This window comes from Delphinapterus leucas, chromosome 4 (assembly GCF_059928025.1).
Source record: "Delphinapterus leucas isolate spDelLeu-1000000601 "Yukka" chromosome 4, BTC_Dleu_Yukka2, whole genome shotgun sequence".
Lineage (NCBI taxonomy): Eukaryota > Metazoa > Chordata > Mammalia > Artiodactyla > Monodontidae > Delphinapterus > Delphinapterus leucas.
Genome location: NC_143132.1, coordinates 72561365 through 72577657, shown reverse-complemented (window position 1 = coordinate 72577657; position 16293 = coordinate 72561365). Strand labels below are relative to the sequence as shown.

The 16293-nt window shown below is 55.7% G+C and overlaps 1 protein-coding gene across 1 annotated transcript in view; it reads left to right on the top strand.

Annotated features, from left to right (window-relative positions):
- Positions 1-12752, top strand: part of MELTF (melanotransferrin) — a 38512-nt gene extending 25760 nt beyond the window's left edge. Inside the window, exons 8-15 of the mRNA XM_089910648.1 lie at positions 475-626; positions 3297-3393; positions 4350-4544; positions 5495-5651; positions 5751-5818; positions 7584-7771; positions 9905-10103; positions 10551-12752. Of these exons, the coding sequence (XP_089766774.1) occupies positions 475-626; positions 3297-3393; positions 4350-4544; positions 5495-5651; positions 5751-5818; positions 7584-7771; positions 9905-10103; positions 10551-10633 (1139 nt within the window). The 3' untranslated portion in view covers positions 10634-12752. The remainder of the gene's footprint in view (positions 1-474; positions 627-3296; positions 3394-4349; positions 4545-5494; positions 5652-5750; positions 5819-7583; positions 7772-9904; positions 10104-10550) is intronic.
- The last annotated feature ends 3541 nt before the right edge of the window (positions 12753-16293 follow it).

The window sequence follows — 16293 nt, the reverse complement described above, 5'->3', positions numbered from 1 at the left end:
CCACCTGCTCCAGGGGGTGGGATCCAGACCCAAAGGGTCTCCTTGCCCCTCCATACAGAATGTGTCAAGTCCTGTCATTCTCCCTCCACTGTGCCTCACTCCCCCTCACCACGTGGCCACGGCCCTGGCTCTGGCACTGTCTCTCTCCTAGACCCTTAAAGTAGTCTACAAATGGCTTTTGCATCTATCCCCCGCCCCCACGTATCCACCACCTACAGCCAGGGAGATGGTATGCCAGGCCTGAGCTGTATACACGACAGCCATGATCTGCCTCAAGCATCCTCACAGCCCCTTGAAAGAGGTTCGGTGGTCCCCTTTCTGGGTAAGGAAACAGGATTAGATGGTGAAATAACTTACCCCTTGTAGCTAACCAGGGGAAGAGCCAGAATTTCCCTTGGGTCTGACTCCAGGCTCCTCCTGCTGGGGGCCAGCCCCGAGGCAGGCCAGCGTGACCACGCGCCCACACCCACACAGGGCTGCCCCACTACCTGCGCTGGTGTGTGCTATCCACGCCCGAGATCCAGAAGTGTGGAGACATGGCTGTGGCCTTCAGCCGGCAGAGGCTCAAGCCGGAGATCCAGTGTGTGTCTGCCGAGTCCCCCCAGCACTGCATGGAACGGATCCAGGTGGGAGCCGTGTAGAGAGGGGCAGAGCGGGCCAGGTGGGTGGGCAGTGGAGAGCGGTCGCGCCGTGGGAGGGGCGGGCCGGCCCCCCTGGCGGACACCAGCGTGCCCCCGCGGGTAACGCCCCCTCGCGGGAGAGCCCCCCGCGGGGATGGGCACCGGGAGTGGGGAGAGCCCGGCCACGGGTCTTGCTCCCTCAGCCCCGGGATTCGGCGAGCCCTGCTGCCAGGGGGCTGTAACACTCGGGGAGGGTGGGATGGGCGGTCCTTCCCGGCTCTCCCTCTGTCCCACCTGGTCTGGAGGACACAGGGCAGCCTGGGGAGGAGAAGAAAGTCTCCTGTGACAACGCCACAGAGAAGGGGGAAGAGGAAGTGGCCGCAGGAAACAGCCACCCCACCTGGGGGGCGGGGCAGAGGGGTGCTCCCCCACAGTGAGCAAGTGGGCGGGGGCAGAAGGGCCGTGAGACTGGCTCAGCTTGGCACTCACGACCCTGTGGCCTTGGGCAAGCCCCTTCCACTTTCTGAGTCTCAGTTTCCCCCTGTGCACAATACGGGGTGGCCTTGGCTCTTCATTTATTAAACTGCAACCCAGAAATACATTTTCCATCAATCACAGTCTAGTACACAAAAACTGTTCTTTCAGATATAAACGTGTGAAACTATGTATCCCCTATAGAGAGATATGAAGCCAAACAGTACCTACCTTTACTAAATACAATGTGCACTGATAGTCTCTGGGCTAGTCCATCCTAGTCCCCATTAAATTGACTAAGCCTTCGTTAATATGCCTGCCGCCTGCAGTTAAAAGCACAGGCCTGTCTCTGAAAGCCCATTCAGCTCTGTCCTGCTTCGCTTCTCTGACTGGAGACTGAGACCAGGAGTGGGAGACGCGCCCAAGGCCCTGCAGTCAGGGATGAAGTCTACAGGGCTCTCCTCCACCCCGGGTTCCTGCACTCACCTCCTCCTGCTTTTCAAGAGCTACTAGGTGGGGCCTGATGGTGAGGAGCCCTTTTCAAGGTGGTCCCCGAGTGCAGGCCAAGTCACAGCCCCTCAGGTGCGTCCACCCTGCCCCAGCCAGGCAGCACATGGCTTGAGAAGAGGCGAGTGGGCAGGAAGGACAGGGGCCCGGGATCGTGACACTAACAGTCTCATAAGCACGCACTTCCTATGTACCTCGCACTGTGCTAAGCCTTCATGCGGGTTTCCTCAATCAATCCTCACAACGACACTGTGGGGTGGATATGATTACGATCGTACGTGGAGACTGGGGCTGGGAGAGGCTGAGGAAGTAACTTGCCTCAGGTCACCCAGCTGAAGGGTGGGGGAGTCCCTATCCCCAGTGGTTGATGAGATCTGGATGTGGCACCGAGGGAGGGGAGCCCAGCGGGAATCAAGGAAGGGGGACTTAGCAGTGGGGACTCTTCCTAATCCCGGGCAGGCTGTCCTGTAGAGGAGCGGCTGTTCCAGGGGCACCAGAGCAGGGAGAGATGCAGGGAGATGCAGCTGTCTCCAGGCACAATCCTTCTCTCCACCTGAGCTCACAGAGGGCCAAGGGGCCGCACAGGGGCCTGTGGGGAGAGGAGTAGATTTGGGGGGGGGTCCCTGAGAACCCCAGCCAAAGGCTCAGAGATCCTCAGTTCTAACTTCTAAGGCTCTCAGAGGTGATGTCCAGTGTAGCTCTAACACCCATTTCCTGCCTGACCGCAGTGATGCCGGCAAGGAAGGGTCAGCTGGCCCAGCCCCTGGGCTGTGGGTTAAGGTCTGGATTCCTCCCCGGCACCACACCACTGTGGAGAAGGTCTGGGTGGGAGCAAAAGGGGTTCGCCATAGAGGCACCCTCCAGGCTCAAAACGTCAATGCCACTGCCTGTTATTCCATCGTCATAACCTCATGCCTCTGGCCCTTAACAGCGTCGGGCACCTTCCCGGGCTACAGGTGTCCCCTCTGTCTCCGGGCCCCAGCTTCTTCCCTTGGGGTATGGCTTGATTATCAGTTAACCTCTTGGCAGGGTCTGAGGAGCCACCTGTCCGGAGACTTCAGAATGGACAGGTGGGGTGGGGTGCAGATGACCTGGAGGGCTCTAGAGGTTTCCGAGGGAGGAGGGTCCTGGGCCCCTCCTGCTGGCTTCTGAGGCAGGGCTGTATCCCTCAACCCTGAAGCCTCCTCCCACAGACCCTGAGACTCCGTCTTTTCAGACCTGGCTCATTCATCCATTCACATACGCGTTTGAGAAATATGTATTGCATTCGTGCTGTGTGCCAGCCCTTGGCCAGGTGCTGGGGATGCAGTATGGTGCTGCAGGTGTCTGAGGCTGGCAAGCTGTGGGGAGACCCGCACCGAGCATGAGAGCAGCCATTGTGCTAGGTTCTGCTCAGAACAGGGCCTGGCAACGGGAGACCCTCAGAAAACACTTGCTGAAAGATTGAAAGACACCCATGAATGGGAATGACGGTGGTGGTTTGTTTCAGGCCTCTGGTCCTCCAAGCACCTCTCTTGCCTGCCCATCTTCACAAGGAGAGGAAGGGGCAGATAGGGCAAGATGGGATTCCCAGGGGAAGAGAGCCTGAGGCCAAGGTCCCTGAGAGACCCAGCCTTGGCACCTCTGTCAGATCCCGACACCCAGAGCTGTCCTGGGGCCCACTCTAGGCTGGCCACTCTTTCTGTCCCCCTGCAGGCTGGGCAAATCGACGCTGTGACCCTGAAGGGCCAGGACATTTACACAGCAGGGAAGATATATGGCCTGGTTCCAGCAGCTGGGGAGCACTATGCCCGTGAGTGCAGGCGCCAGCCACCTGGCCTCGGCTGGGAGCTGGTTGATATTTTTATATTTATAAAAACGACTCATCAGAGCCTTTCTCCCCGGGCCAGCTGCTGTCTATCACAGGCAAGCCACTCTGGCCCCGGGCACTGGAAGTCTGGCAGGCTTTGGAGAACTTTCTGTAAAGGGTCAGAGAGTAAACACTTCAGGCTCTGCAGGCCACACACAGAGTCTGCTGCATGTTCCTCTTCTCCTTCTTTTTTCTTTTTAACAACCCTTTAAAAATATAAAAATTATTTTTAACCTGCAACTCAGGCTATACAAAAACAGGCTGAGTAATTTGCCAAGCCCTGAACTAGAAAGTCTCTTTGGCCTCTTCCATCCAGACCGCGTGGCTCACGGAAGGTGGCCCTGGGACCCTCCTTCCTGTCGGCTCATGAACACCTTCTCAGTGGCCTGGGCCAGGGCCCAGGTGCTCTGTGCTGAGGCCTAGTGACCTCAGGTGTCCTCCACTTGGACATGAAAACTCTCTCATCTTAGCGAAAGCGCTTCTGCAGCCTCAGCTATGCCCTCACCTTTCTCCCAGGAGGTGAGAAAATACCACCTGAGTGTAAGGAAAGAAACAAATTCCTCTGGGTGAGGACTGTTGGAGGGTGCACAGAATGCTGAAAAGTGGAGCCCCACGGGCTGCTTCTCAGCAGTGAGGGGACACGCAGGGGTCCCGCTGCTGGATGTGCTCCCTGAACACCCACCCGGCCCTTGGCCTGGGCACTCCTGGGCCCAGGCAGCCAGGGCCTAGTACCAGCGGGTAGAGGCGTATGGGGCCAGGACCACTGCTCTGAGGTCAGGAGCAGCAAGAGGGAACGGGTTTGAGGGAAGAAGCGCCCCGTCAGGATCCGGCCCTGACTCTTGCTCAGCTGAGGCCACTAAGCATTAGGTGAGGGGCCTCACTGGTGTCCCCTCCCCCAGCGGAGGACAGGAGCAACTCGTACTTCGTGGTGGCCGTGGTGAAGCGGAACAGCTCCTATGCCTTCACCCTGGACGAGCTGCGGGGCAAGCGCTCCTGCCACCCAGGCTTCGGCAGCCCTGCAGGCTGGGACATCCCTGTGGGCGCCCTTGTGCAGAAGGGCTTCATCCGGCCCAGGAACTGCGACGTCCTCACAGGTACCATCCTCTATAGACACACAGGTGTGCAAGCTCTTCTTTGGGGTTGGCTGGCGTCAGGGCCAGCTCTGAGGGCTGGGGTCCTCTCCCAGAAGGACCCCACAGAAGGCAGACCCAGAGAGATGTCCTCTTCCTCCTTGACATGCCCCTTGCTCTTGGGAAGGTTGGGGAATATTCTTGGCTACACTTGAGACAGTCAGTGGTGTCTGGTTCTGTTGAAGGTGCCAGTGCCCCTACCCACTTACTCACTCAAGAGTGGAATAGTTCCAATGGGCATGGGGAGCAGGGCAAGTGCATTGGCCCTGGGCCTGGCTGTACCACCGTCCAGTCATGGGCTGTCCCCCTGGGCATCTGGGGAACCTTGTTGGAAAGTGGCCAGCCATCTGTATAAGTGCTGAAGAAGACACGTTCACCAGGCACCCACCATATGCCATACGCAGGGCCCTCCCTGGGTGTTAAATCATGCACATTCCTGGTGAGGGAAAGGCAGGAGGAAGCTGGCTGCGCACACACCTCTGTCCTGGCTGGCACCTCGGGGGAAAAAAACACATTTTTTTTCTAACCACCCACACAAGCACATGTAAGGTGTTAGAACTGGCTGTTCCCACTCCTAGACAGCTGGGCGGTTGCTCTGACTGGAACAGAAGAGTTTATGAGGTAGCGAGTTCCCCGTCCCTGAGGGAGTTCAAGGGAAGGCTGGGCGGCCACTTACCAAGGGTTGTCACTGGGGGTTCCTGTATCTAGACGATGTCGGCAATGCCCCCGTCCCTGTGATCCTCACAGGAGGAGACACGCCACTCTGAGCTGGGTGGGCACTGGAGCAGACGGGTGGCCTTGAGCCATGGGGTGGGCCAGTGGGCAGATCTGTGCGGGGAGCAGCCCACCCATCTCCCCACTGGCCGCCCTTTCTGCTGCCGGCCCCTCAGCACAGCCCTTCCCTCCTGCCCCAGCGGTGAGTGAGTTCTTCGGTGCCAGCTGTGTGCCCGTGAACAACCCCAAGAACTACCCGTCCTCGCTGTGTGCACTCTGCGTGGGAGATGAGCAAGGCCACAACAAGTGTGTGGGAAACAGCCAGGAGAGGTACTACGGCTACAGTGGCGCCTTCAGGTACCTGGCGGGCCGGGAGGGGTGTGGGGAGGTGGTCCTGGGGCCAGGCACAGGGGTGGGACCTTCTGCCGACACCTGTCTTGGCTTCTTGCATGGCAGATGCCTGGTTGAGAATGCAGGGGACGTTGCCTTCGTTAAGCACACGACTGTCTTCGACAACACGAATGGTATGTGATGGTGCTGGGACACGGCAGGGCCAGATTCTGGTGGGGCTGTTCCCCATCTCCAGCAGAATCCAGGTGCTAGATGGTGCTGGGACTGTGGGCCAAGTGGCAGCCAGGAAAGACTGAGTCTAGAAGGCTCTGCCCCTTGGGGATCCCAGGAGTGGTAAGAACAGACCTCAGGCCATGTATCCAAATGCACAGATCACATGACAGTCTTTATTTGTCTGGAATCTAAATCCCCATTCCACTGAAATGGTAGAAACTCAATCAATTTGGAGAGAACCCCTTCTGGGGTGTTTATGTGGCACCCAGGTGTGTGGGTAGAGGTGGCAGGGGCCTCTCTCCCCAGGGTTATCAGTTCACATCAGCATCTGGTGTTTGGTCCTGAGCAGGTCAATGCCACACGCAGGGAAATCCCTCTGCAGCCCCCAAGCCGTGTGAGGCAGGGCACACCCCCATTCACATCATACAGGTGGTTTTCTTCTCTGGAGTTACCTTCCTGGGCTCTACCTGGGAAGAAGAGCCCAGGAACTCCTCCAGGACCCCTGAGCCCCCACCTGAGGTCCTATCAGGGTGCAGGCCCTTGACCGTGCATCACTCCCCTGCCCCATCCTGTTCTCCCTCCTCAGGGAATCTATCCATTTTGAAGACTGAAAGCTGTTTCCCTTCAACGCTTTATTGTTTGCATTTTCTATATACCCTGCCTACACCCCAGGCTTTGAAACCCCAAACACTGGAGGTTAAGTCTTCTCCACTCTGTCCTAACACATCTCTTCCCAGGAACTCAGGGCAGAAAGACAGAAGGCCCGAAGGGGAGGAGGACATGGGCGAAGGGAAAGCAAGACACACAGGGAAAAAACAGTATTTCAAAACTCAGATCCCACCCTGCCTATGAAAGTCACTAAGCTGTAGACCAGTTGCCCCAACAGAGCTGGAAGAGTTCCAGGCCCTGTTGCCCTACCCCCACTCCCCTGCCAACCTCCCACCAAGAACACTGGGGATCATCCCCGAGAAGGAGGGAACTGCGTGCTCCTGCAGGAGCTGTGAGCGCTGCCTGGTCCCAGCCTGTGCCCTCTGTGGTCCTGGGCTGAGGGCCGGGGAGGAGGCGGGGCCCTTGCAAGGTTCACCTGCAGTGAGGCGACAGCCTCCCAGGGCCACTCAAATTCTTTTATCTCTGCTCGTGAGCCCACCTGGAGTTCCTCCTGCAAATACAGGAAGACATAAAAATAATGTGATTCCTAAGAGTAGTGTTTGTCAGGAAGCCTTCGGACCAGCCACCTGCATCAGAATTACTGGGTTGCTAGTTTAAAATGCAGATTCCTGGTACCCATTCTAGACCTACCTGATGAGATTCTTTGCAAAGGAGGGGCCTTTGAAACTGCATCTTACAGATCCATACTTGATGTTATGCCTCTTCTGGCTTGAGAACTTCAGCTCTTAGGGGAGGAGCCCATCCCACCCTGAGACCTGTAACACACAGATGGAGTTCTTTGCCGGGGAGTGATTAAGAGCCTCAGTTTCTCCACCTGTAAAATGGGTGTGATCATACAGTGCAGAGTTACATAGTGCATACTTCCTATTCCCTACGAATAACCTTATTAGCCCAGCTGGGTTCTCTCACCCTGGTAATAGAGCAGAACAACTGAAGAATGGAGAGGGCTGGGGAGCTGGCCAGGTATCACCGCCCCTCCCCAGCCAAGGATTTGGGGATCCCCAAGGAGAGCAGCCTCTCTCTATTCCTCTCCCTGCCTCTGCTCCATCCCCTCAGGCCACAATTCTGAGCCCTGGGCTGCTGAGCTCATGTCGGAGGACTACGAGCTGCTGTGTCCCAATGGCGCCCGGGCCGAGGTGACCCAGTTCGCAGCCTGCAACCTGGCACAGATACCGTCCCATGCTGTCATGGTCCGGCCAGACACCAACATCTTCACTGTGTATGGACTGCTGGACAAGGCCCAGGTGAGCCAGGGCAGGGGCTGCCTCACTGGGAGGAGGGTGACGGAGGGGAGCCAAGCCCCTGGGTCACCCAGTCTACCTGGAGCAGACTTCAGGAGAAACTGAGGAAGCCTGAGGGGAATTCTGTGATTTTCACTTAGCCGAAGCCATCCCTCCAACCACTGTGCCCTCTGTCACCTACATCATTAATTTTCCCTTCTCAGCCGGACCACTTTCACCAACATACAAACCTGCTGTTATTTCTACCATCTCGTAAAAACAAATGAACCCTCTTTTGGCCTCACATCCCCTTGTAGCCGTAATCCCACTCCCTTTTACAGCAAAACTCCTTCAAAGAGCCATCTCTACTCTGGGGTCATCAGCTCCTCCTCTCCTGGTCTCTCGTAAGGATGGAGACTACTCTGGAGAGGCCCCACCAGGGCCCTGAAACCGCCTTGGTCAAGGTCGCAGTGACCCATGTTGCTGAATAGAGCGGCTGTTTCTCGGTCTGCCTCTCCCTGACCTCTCAGCAGCATTGGCTGCATCTCCCTCTTCCTGAAGTTCACCTCCTTCCTGGACGCAGTTCCCCCACTTGGTTCCCAGGGCCCCACGCTTGCCTGGCTCTCCTCCTACCTCTCTGGCCTCTCCTTCCCGTCTCCTTTGCTGGTTCTTCTTCGTTTCCCTGGCTTGTAACCACCGGAGTGCCCCAGGGTTCAATCCTAAGCCCTCTTCTCTGTCGGCACCTGCACCCATATTGATCTCGTCCAGCCACAGGTCATTAACTACAGTCTATATACTGATGACTCCTAAGTGTACATCCGCAGCCCTGCTTCAGTCCCACCCTTTAATCTCAAACTTGCATCTTTAACAGCTACCTACTTGACATTTCAATTTCTAACAGGCATCTTGAGCTGAACAAATTAAAGTTGGACTCCCCTTTTTGCCTCCATCTTCCCCACTTCAGTGAATAGCAGGTTCAGCCTTTCCGTTTCCTCGGGGGTCAGCTCAGACTCCTGTCTTCCTCTCACACTCTACTTCCAGTGCATCAGCAAATCCTATTGGCCTAAAAACAAATACCTAAAACACACCTAAAATTTGAACCCAGGCTGTCTGACAGCAGCGCCCCTGGTTCCCAACCTCCCCCTCTACTCACCCCCGACCTGACAAAGACTGAAACTGACCTCCTTTCCCTTCCCCAATAAGCACCACAGACTCGCAGAGCCCGCTGGCTCTCCAGGCCAGTTCGTAACCTTTGAAATGATGTTTGCTCTCATCTTCCCCACAGAGTCCCTCTGTCCCAGGAGTTCTTGTCTCTGGGTCCCTGGGCTTCCACACGGGTCCCCAAACCCTCTGAAGTGATGTGGAAGAGCCCTGTGTAGATATGCCCTTCTCTGGGGAGAAGGCTGAGAACTTTCATCAGATCCTCAAGAGGATCCTTGAGTCCCCCCAGAAAGATCAATAACCACCTTACTCTTTCTTTCCCCCTTGATTGGTATTTAAAAGCTGACATAAGCATTCGTCCATGTTCTCCTGCTGTCCTGCATGTATTCATAATTTCTCACATCCCTTCTGGCCTCTTTAGTGACTCTCTCAGGGAGGGAGCCGTAGCACACTCACCCCGAGGACCCTCAGCAAGGGAAGACAACAGCTGTTGCAAGAATCTCTTGGGTGCTAGGAGGGTGGGTTAATAAAGGATATTCAACTCACCTAGTACTTTCTTAGAGCTAGTGACAGAGCAAAAGGCTCTCTTATGAAATCATTTGGGTTTGGGGAAAAGGACACCCATAAGACAGAGTGAGGAAGCCTGGTAGAAGAGGTTGAGGAGCAGGTTTAGCAAACCCCTCGGTAATCTCAACTACATCATCTCTCATTTCTGGGTCCTTCTGCCTGTAAGGCTCAGGCTTCAGTTCTGTATCCAAGAGCTGGTTTGGTGTGATGTTTCTGAATGTCTGTCTTACTGTGGTGGCTATGGTCATCTCTTCCTCCAAATCTGCTTTGGTAACAGAGGTCAGTGAGTTGTCAAGCTTATGATTTCAAAACAGAGTCTTGGCATCTGACTCTTCTTGCTGCTTGGTGTATAAAGCAGTTAGTGGCAAGTGATACCCGGGTGACCCTTTGTGAGCCCAGATGCAAAGCAGGTCTGCTGTGTGCTTCCAGGACCTGTTTGGAGATGACCACAATAAGAATGGGTTCAAAATGTTCGACTCCTCCAACTATCATGGCCAAGACCTGCTTTTCAAGGATGCCACCCTCCGGGCAGTACCTGTGGGAGAGAAAACTACTTACCATGACTGGCTAGGCCCCGACTACATGGCAGCTCTGGAAGGGATGCTGTCTCAGCAGTGCTCAGACACAGGTAGGGCGGGACAGGCGGGTTCACGCCCCACAGAGGAAGAGTGGGCATACTCCCCGGGCATCTTTCTAAGCCTTTCACCCAAAACCTTGAGTGAACTGAAGGGCCCTCTGGGTCTTTGCAGATGATCAAGGTGAAGTGTCCTGGGAGGGTCTGAAACACTGGCTGTGGAACCCAGACAGACCTGGATAATGATTATAAATGCTAAAAATAGTCACCCAGAGAGGATTCAGGCAACTGCATAAATATACATGTAGTATAATTGTGAAAGAAGTGAATATGTAAAGAAACCAGGGGAAAGAAAAATTGTAATAGGGTAGCCAGAGGGAGCCCGAGGTGAGTTTAGTGCTGAAAAGTATTCTGCATCTAGTCCTGCACATGAGTGCCAGCGGGCCACAAACAGGGCTCTCGGCACTCGGAGGCCTTAACCGCCTGTGTTTAATCCCTCAGCGCTCGTGGCCTCCAGGGTCTCCCCACTCCTGCTGCTGCTCCCGCCGGCCCTCACGGCCAGCCTCCTCCAGCCCTGCCTCTGAAGCCGCTCTGGGCAAGCCTCGCCCTCCCTTGGAATGGAAGCCTATTCAGAAACCTCCCTAAGTAAGGCTGTTCTCAGTAAATCCAGTTAACACAGCTCAGGGGGAAACGTGTGCAGGGAGAGGAAGCGTGAGAAACCACAGAGCTCCCCAGGGCTGCGATTCCAACACTGAAGCTTCTGTGATTGCTCCAGAGCGGGATAAAGAGGGGCGTTACAGCAAAGTCCCCCAGCTGGACTGAGCAGGTCTCCCCCTCCTGCTGGATCCCAGCCGCTGCCTCCCCGGCACCGCCTGTCCCTCCGCTACCTGAGGCGGTGCGCTGGCCCACCTCCCAGTCACGTCCCACCCACAGGCTGGTACAGCCGCTGCCCTGCAGATCTGCAGGCTCCCACCACACGGATCCTCGCCAGCCTTGGCTTTGGAAGAGACCGGTTGCCAGGGAAACAGGCTGAACCCGAGCTTCCCACACGGCCCTCTCTGCTGGAGCTTGCCCTGCTGAGCCGCCCAGGGGGCCTGCTGAGATGACAGGCCTGCCGGCCCCTCCCTGACAGTTCCCACCTCCCCCTCTGGAGAAGGGACACCACAGCCAGCACCTCCCGTCAGCCCCCACTCCGTCTGTCCTCTGGACTCCCCATGCCAGCCTCCCCCCCACCCCGCCCCCAAGGATGCTGTGTCTGTTCACCAAGGCATTACCAGATGAGGCTGGAGCCAGGCCCCCCGAGGAGGCGGAGCTGCTGGGCACACGCAGCCCTTTGTCCTTGTCTTCTGCGGCTCGGCGGCGTGGCCCAGACCACCGGACCCGTGACTGTGCTGGGCTGGGGAGGGCAGGAAGGCCAGGGCTGGGCCCTAGGGGTGAAACCCTCAAGGGGTCCTAGGACGAAGTGCTTCTCAGAACTTTTACTAGGTGGGGGCTTGATGTAGGTTTGGGGGTCTAAATACCTGTCTGTGGTAAGGACAGCAGGCCTCAGAACCAGACATGCTCTGTGTGCCCTGTCCTTTGGTGATTCAGCTGCACCCAGCTCTGTCCTGGGGCTAAGCCCAGTCAGCAGGAATCCCCTCTCCTGTGTTTGCTCCCCTTAGGCGGCATCTCAGATTATCCCCTCCTACCCCAGCGTGATGTCCACTGCTCTGGAGCTACTCCTGTATCTCTAGCAGCGGTAGTTTCCTCCAGACTAAAGGGTTCAGCCTCTAGGGTGGCCCAGTAATCTCCAGGCCCTGGAGCAGCAGGCGGCCCAGGTCGCTAAGGCAGAAGGAGGCCCTCTGAAGGGCCAGGAGGGGGAAGATGCCATTCTCTTTGTCAGAGGAGCTACAGGCCAGGTGAGGTGCTGAGAGGAGCTCCGGCTCCTCAGCTGTGAGCCCAGGGTCTCCTCGCCCAGCCGTGCACTTACTGGGCCCAAGGGCCACTCACTCCAAGGGAAGGGTCCCTCCTTCCCATCCCCTTCGAGTCAGTGGAAAGTGTCTGGAGCGGGTCTCCATGATCGTCACAGTTGTCTGAGGAGCAAGAAAAGTTTCCAGAATTGCCAGCTCTTACTCTGAACTCTGCTCCCTGAAAAAAGTAAGAAGCAAGAGAAGAAACAGGAGCGAGCCACCCTCGTCAGCAGACGGGGAGCCGCGTGGGCCTGGAGCTATTTGCATCTCAGTATGCGGGGGCTCTGGGGATGCTGATGACAGGTTGGGCTCCCAGCACTTCGCCGCCACCCGTGGGCACTGGGATGAATCCCTTCCGCCCTCAGCAGGGAGCGAGGCCGCCGGCAGTGTCCCGGCCGTGGTCACACGGTCCTGAGGAGTCCTGGCCCCCGCCCCACTGTGAGAAGCCAGGAGAACCCGGCTTTGGCTACCCAGTGTGTACCCTCTTCACTGGAGGAGCAAGTGATTCTTCTCTGACCTGATGATTGTTTGATTTTTTTTTTTTTTTTTTAAGGGAGATCTGTGCAGTGAGAAGTATATTTCTGTGTGGCCGCCCTGGGCCAGGGTGGTGCCAGGGTGTAACCCTGTACTGTGAGCCTGCCGAGGGTGTGACCTGTGGGCGTCTGATTTTCAGGTGACAGCAGGGGGCCACCGCTGGGTTAATGCTAATGAAAGATGTTGGTTTGTTTTTTAAATAAAGCCAAACAGCCCTGCACCTGCTGAGACTTGGATTCTGATAGAAACCTGCTGCTGACGATTAGTTTTTTCCTCTTAGGTGGTCAGAGGCCTACGTGCCCCAGGCCATCCCCCTGTCACCCTGAATGGCAGATTCCACTCAGAGCCAGAGTCAGGAACCAGCCAGGGCCTCCAGCCAGGGAGGCCTCCAACTCCCTTCTCCAGTATGGACTGGTTCTCTGGCCTTAGTCGTCCCAGCACATCCCGGCTGCCTCCACCCTCTCGGCCTCTTAGGTGTCCGTTCCTCTGGGGACCACGTACAGAGCAGGATGCAGACTTCTCCACCGCCCCTGCCCTATGTCTCCAAAATAAATCACCCACACCTTTCCTCTGGCTGCTAGCTCACTGGAGGAAAGGAGGGGTCAGTCCTCACGGCGGGCTCTCTGGCCTGTACTGAAGTGTGGTGAGTGGGCTGCTCTTGGCCGGTGCCCTGTGCTCGCTTGGGGAGTGGAGGTTCTCTGGGCTCCCGTCTCCCACAGCTCCTGCCCTTCATTCTGCCCCAAGGCCTCCCTCCCTCCCTGCAGCCGCTTCACAGAGCGGGGCCTCCTGCTTTGCCCGATCGCCGTGAAGCCCGGAAGCCCGGCCCTGGCAGCAGAAGTTGATGACGAATTTTTTTTTAACATCTTTATTGGAGTGTAATTGCTTTACAGTTGTGTGTTAGTTTCTGCTGTATAACAAAATGAATCAGGCATATGCATATATATATCCTCATGTCCCTCCCTCTTGAGCCTCCCTCCCACCCTCCCTATCCCACCCCTCTAGGTGGTCGCAAAGCACCGAGCTGATCTCCCTGTGCTATGCGGCTGCTTCCCACTAGCTATTTTACATTTGGGAGTGTATATATGTCCTTGCCACTCTCTCACTTCGTCCCAGCTTCCCCTTCCCCCTCCCCGTGTCCTCAAGTCCATTCTCTACATCTGCGTCTTTATTCCTGTCCTGCCCCTATTTCCACCAATCACATGAAACAGCAACAGGCACTTGGATCCAAAACCTTCCAGTACTTTACGTATTTGTACTTACATGTTTGTATACACACTCTTTTTATAGATAAGATCATACTTAACATACAAAAATAAATAAATCCATTTAAATAAACTAAAAACATATTCACATAAAAAAAAATATGTGAATGACGTTGATGACGTTGTGCACCACATGGCTTGGGTTTGGCCAGTCGCTCAGCTCTCCTGGTGCTGTCCCTGCCCCCTTAAACCTTTGGGAGAGTTATTTAACATCTGAGCCACAGCTCCCCATCTAAACAACAGCAGAATAATAATACCTACCTGGTGAAGTGGTTGTGAAGATGGGATATTTATACTATATGTAAAACACTCAGTGCTGTGCTTGGCACATCACCGATGCAGGAGAGACATCGGCTATTACCATTGCTGCTGCTCTGGGAGCTTGATTTGGGGGCTCAAGATGCAGATTCCTGGGACAGATCATCTGATGGACCCAATGTGGGTCAGGTGACTCCTGCTGGACCAATCAGCTCAGGCCGACAGCAGAGCCTAGAGCTGAAACTTGGCCACTGAGGCCCTAGAGAAAGAGGAGATTAAAGCACTGTGAGCCAGCAGCCAGCCACCCCAGCTGCTTTAAGGGACGTTTGGCATTCGCTGAGCAAATGTTTATTAATACCCACTGTTGGTACCCGTAGACCTGGACAAGAGGGACCCTGGGCCTGGGTTTTGTGGTTTAGAACAGTGCTTTTCAAACCTCACTGTGCACATGAATCCCCTGGGGATCTTGTTAGAATGCCAGTTCTGATTCAGCAGGTCTGGAGCGAGGCTGCAGCTCTAACCAGCGCCCAGGTGGTGCCCATGCTGCCAGTCCAGGGACCACATTTTGAGAGGCGAGCCCTCAGAGGTCTCTCCTGGAGCCCTCTTCTGACCACATCCCTCCCCCACAGCTGGAGTCATGGGGAAATGGGAGGGGTTCACCCAAAACCCAGACCTCATCTTTTAGCCATGCTCCTGGAATTCTTATCCCAAGCAGTCCTGAGCCAGCTTCCAGGGTCTGGACAGGCCTCTTCTCCAGATCCTGCCTCCAAAGGGTGGTCAAAAGGTGGCCCTTTGCAGGGAGGTGTAGCTGGAGCTTGATGAACAGGCCACAGTGTCCTCTTGTACAGGATGGAGCCTGGGTAAGAAGAGCTATGGGATGGAGCCTGTTCCCTCTGAACCTTATATTCCATTCGACTGAGTCTATATAAAGGTTTATTTGTCAAAGTAGGAGGACAGGACACATTTAAGTTTGTTAGCTTGATTTGTAAGTTTTAAATTTGTAGCCACGTGGTAGATGGGCCTCCACTGGTGCCCTTGTCATGGGCCCCGCAGATGGTAGCATTGTGCCAGCCTGCTGTGTGCACAGCTGTCCAGCTCTGACAACCCTCTTGTCAGGGCTCTGGAAGACACACATTCGGTTAAAGCCTCCTGGCCCTGCCCTTGGGCTCATTTGGTGAGGCCACTGGGCTAATATTTGGAAGAAGGGACAGTGAGAAGGTGCGTGACCCCCAACAAGAGGGGCAGGGACTCCTGGCTCCACAGCACATTGAGGATGAGGCATCACCCCACCTTCAGACTCCTCCCCAGGTTTTTCTTTACGGGTTTGCATTGAGGATGGATTCCTTAGGACCACGTACCTGTAAAAGATTCACATAATAGGTATACATGCTACAGTTTTTCAAAAGATATTTCAATTTGGGGAAAACAACGTAGGATTCAAGAAATTTGAATTCTAGTTCCACTTTTAGCGTTCACCTCAGACAAATGCTTTCTCCCGTCCCAATCTCAGTTCCCAAGTCTATAAAATGGAGATTTGGATGGTGCCTCTGTAGTTCCTAGCTCTAACAATTATTCTTAGACTCAAAAATCTCAGTCTTCCCAGGATTATTGCTTTGGTGGGTGCTTAAGTGCAGAGGGGCCAGGTGAGCTCTTTTTATTTTTGCCTTTCCCAGCTGCCTTTGGGTCGGCACTAACAGCCCAGAAGCTGTTTCACAGCCTGCAAGTAATTACATGTTAGTGATCCTCAAACTGGACCGGGTATCAGAACCACCTGGAGGGCTTGTAAAAGCAGAGTGCTGGCTCCACCCCCAGAGTCTGATTCCACAGGGCCGCAGTGGAGCCCAAGAATTTGCGTTTCTGATGCTGCTCGTCAGGCCGTCTCACTGTTAAAGAAGGTGAGCACACACGTCCCAAGAGTGTGACAGGTGCTACCCCGGCGCGGCGGGAGGCCCAGTGGGAAGGGCAGGTGGTTAGGAGGCCCTTTTGGAGCTGGGCCCAGCCTGGAAGGAGGGCTGGGCCTGTGACCACGCTCCGTGCCCTCCATGGGGGAGGGGTGGAAGGTGCAGGATGATGCCGAAGCAGGGAGCCCAGGGGTCCCAGCAAGGGAGGGTGGGAGCAGCGTCCTGACTTCAGTTTCCTGCCCAGCACGTGGCTCTCGGCTCCCCTGGTCCTATGCCCCCGTGCTCCCCACCGCGCATTTCTGAGTGCGGCTTTCAGGAAGGGAAAGCCCTCGAAGACTAG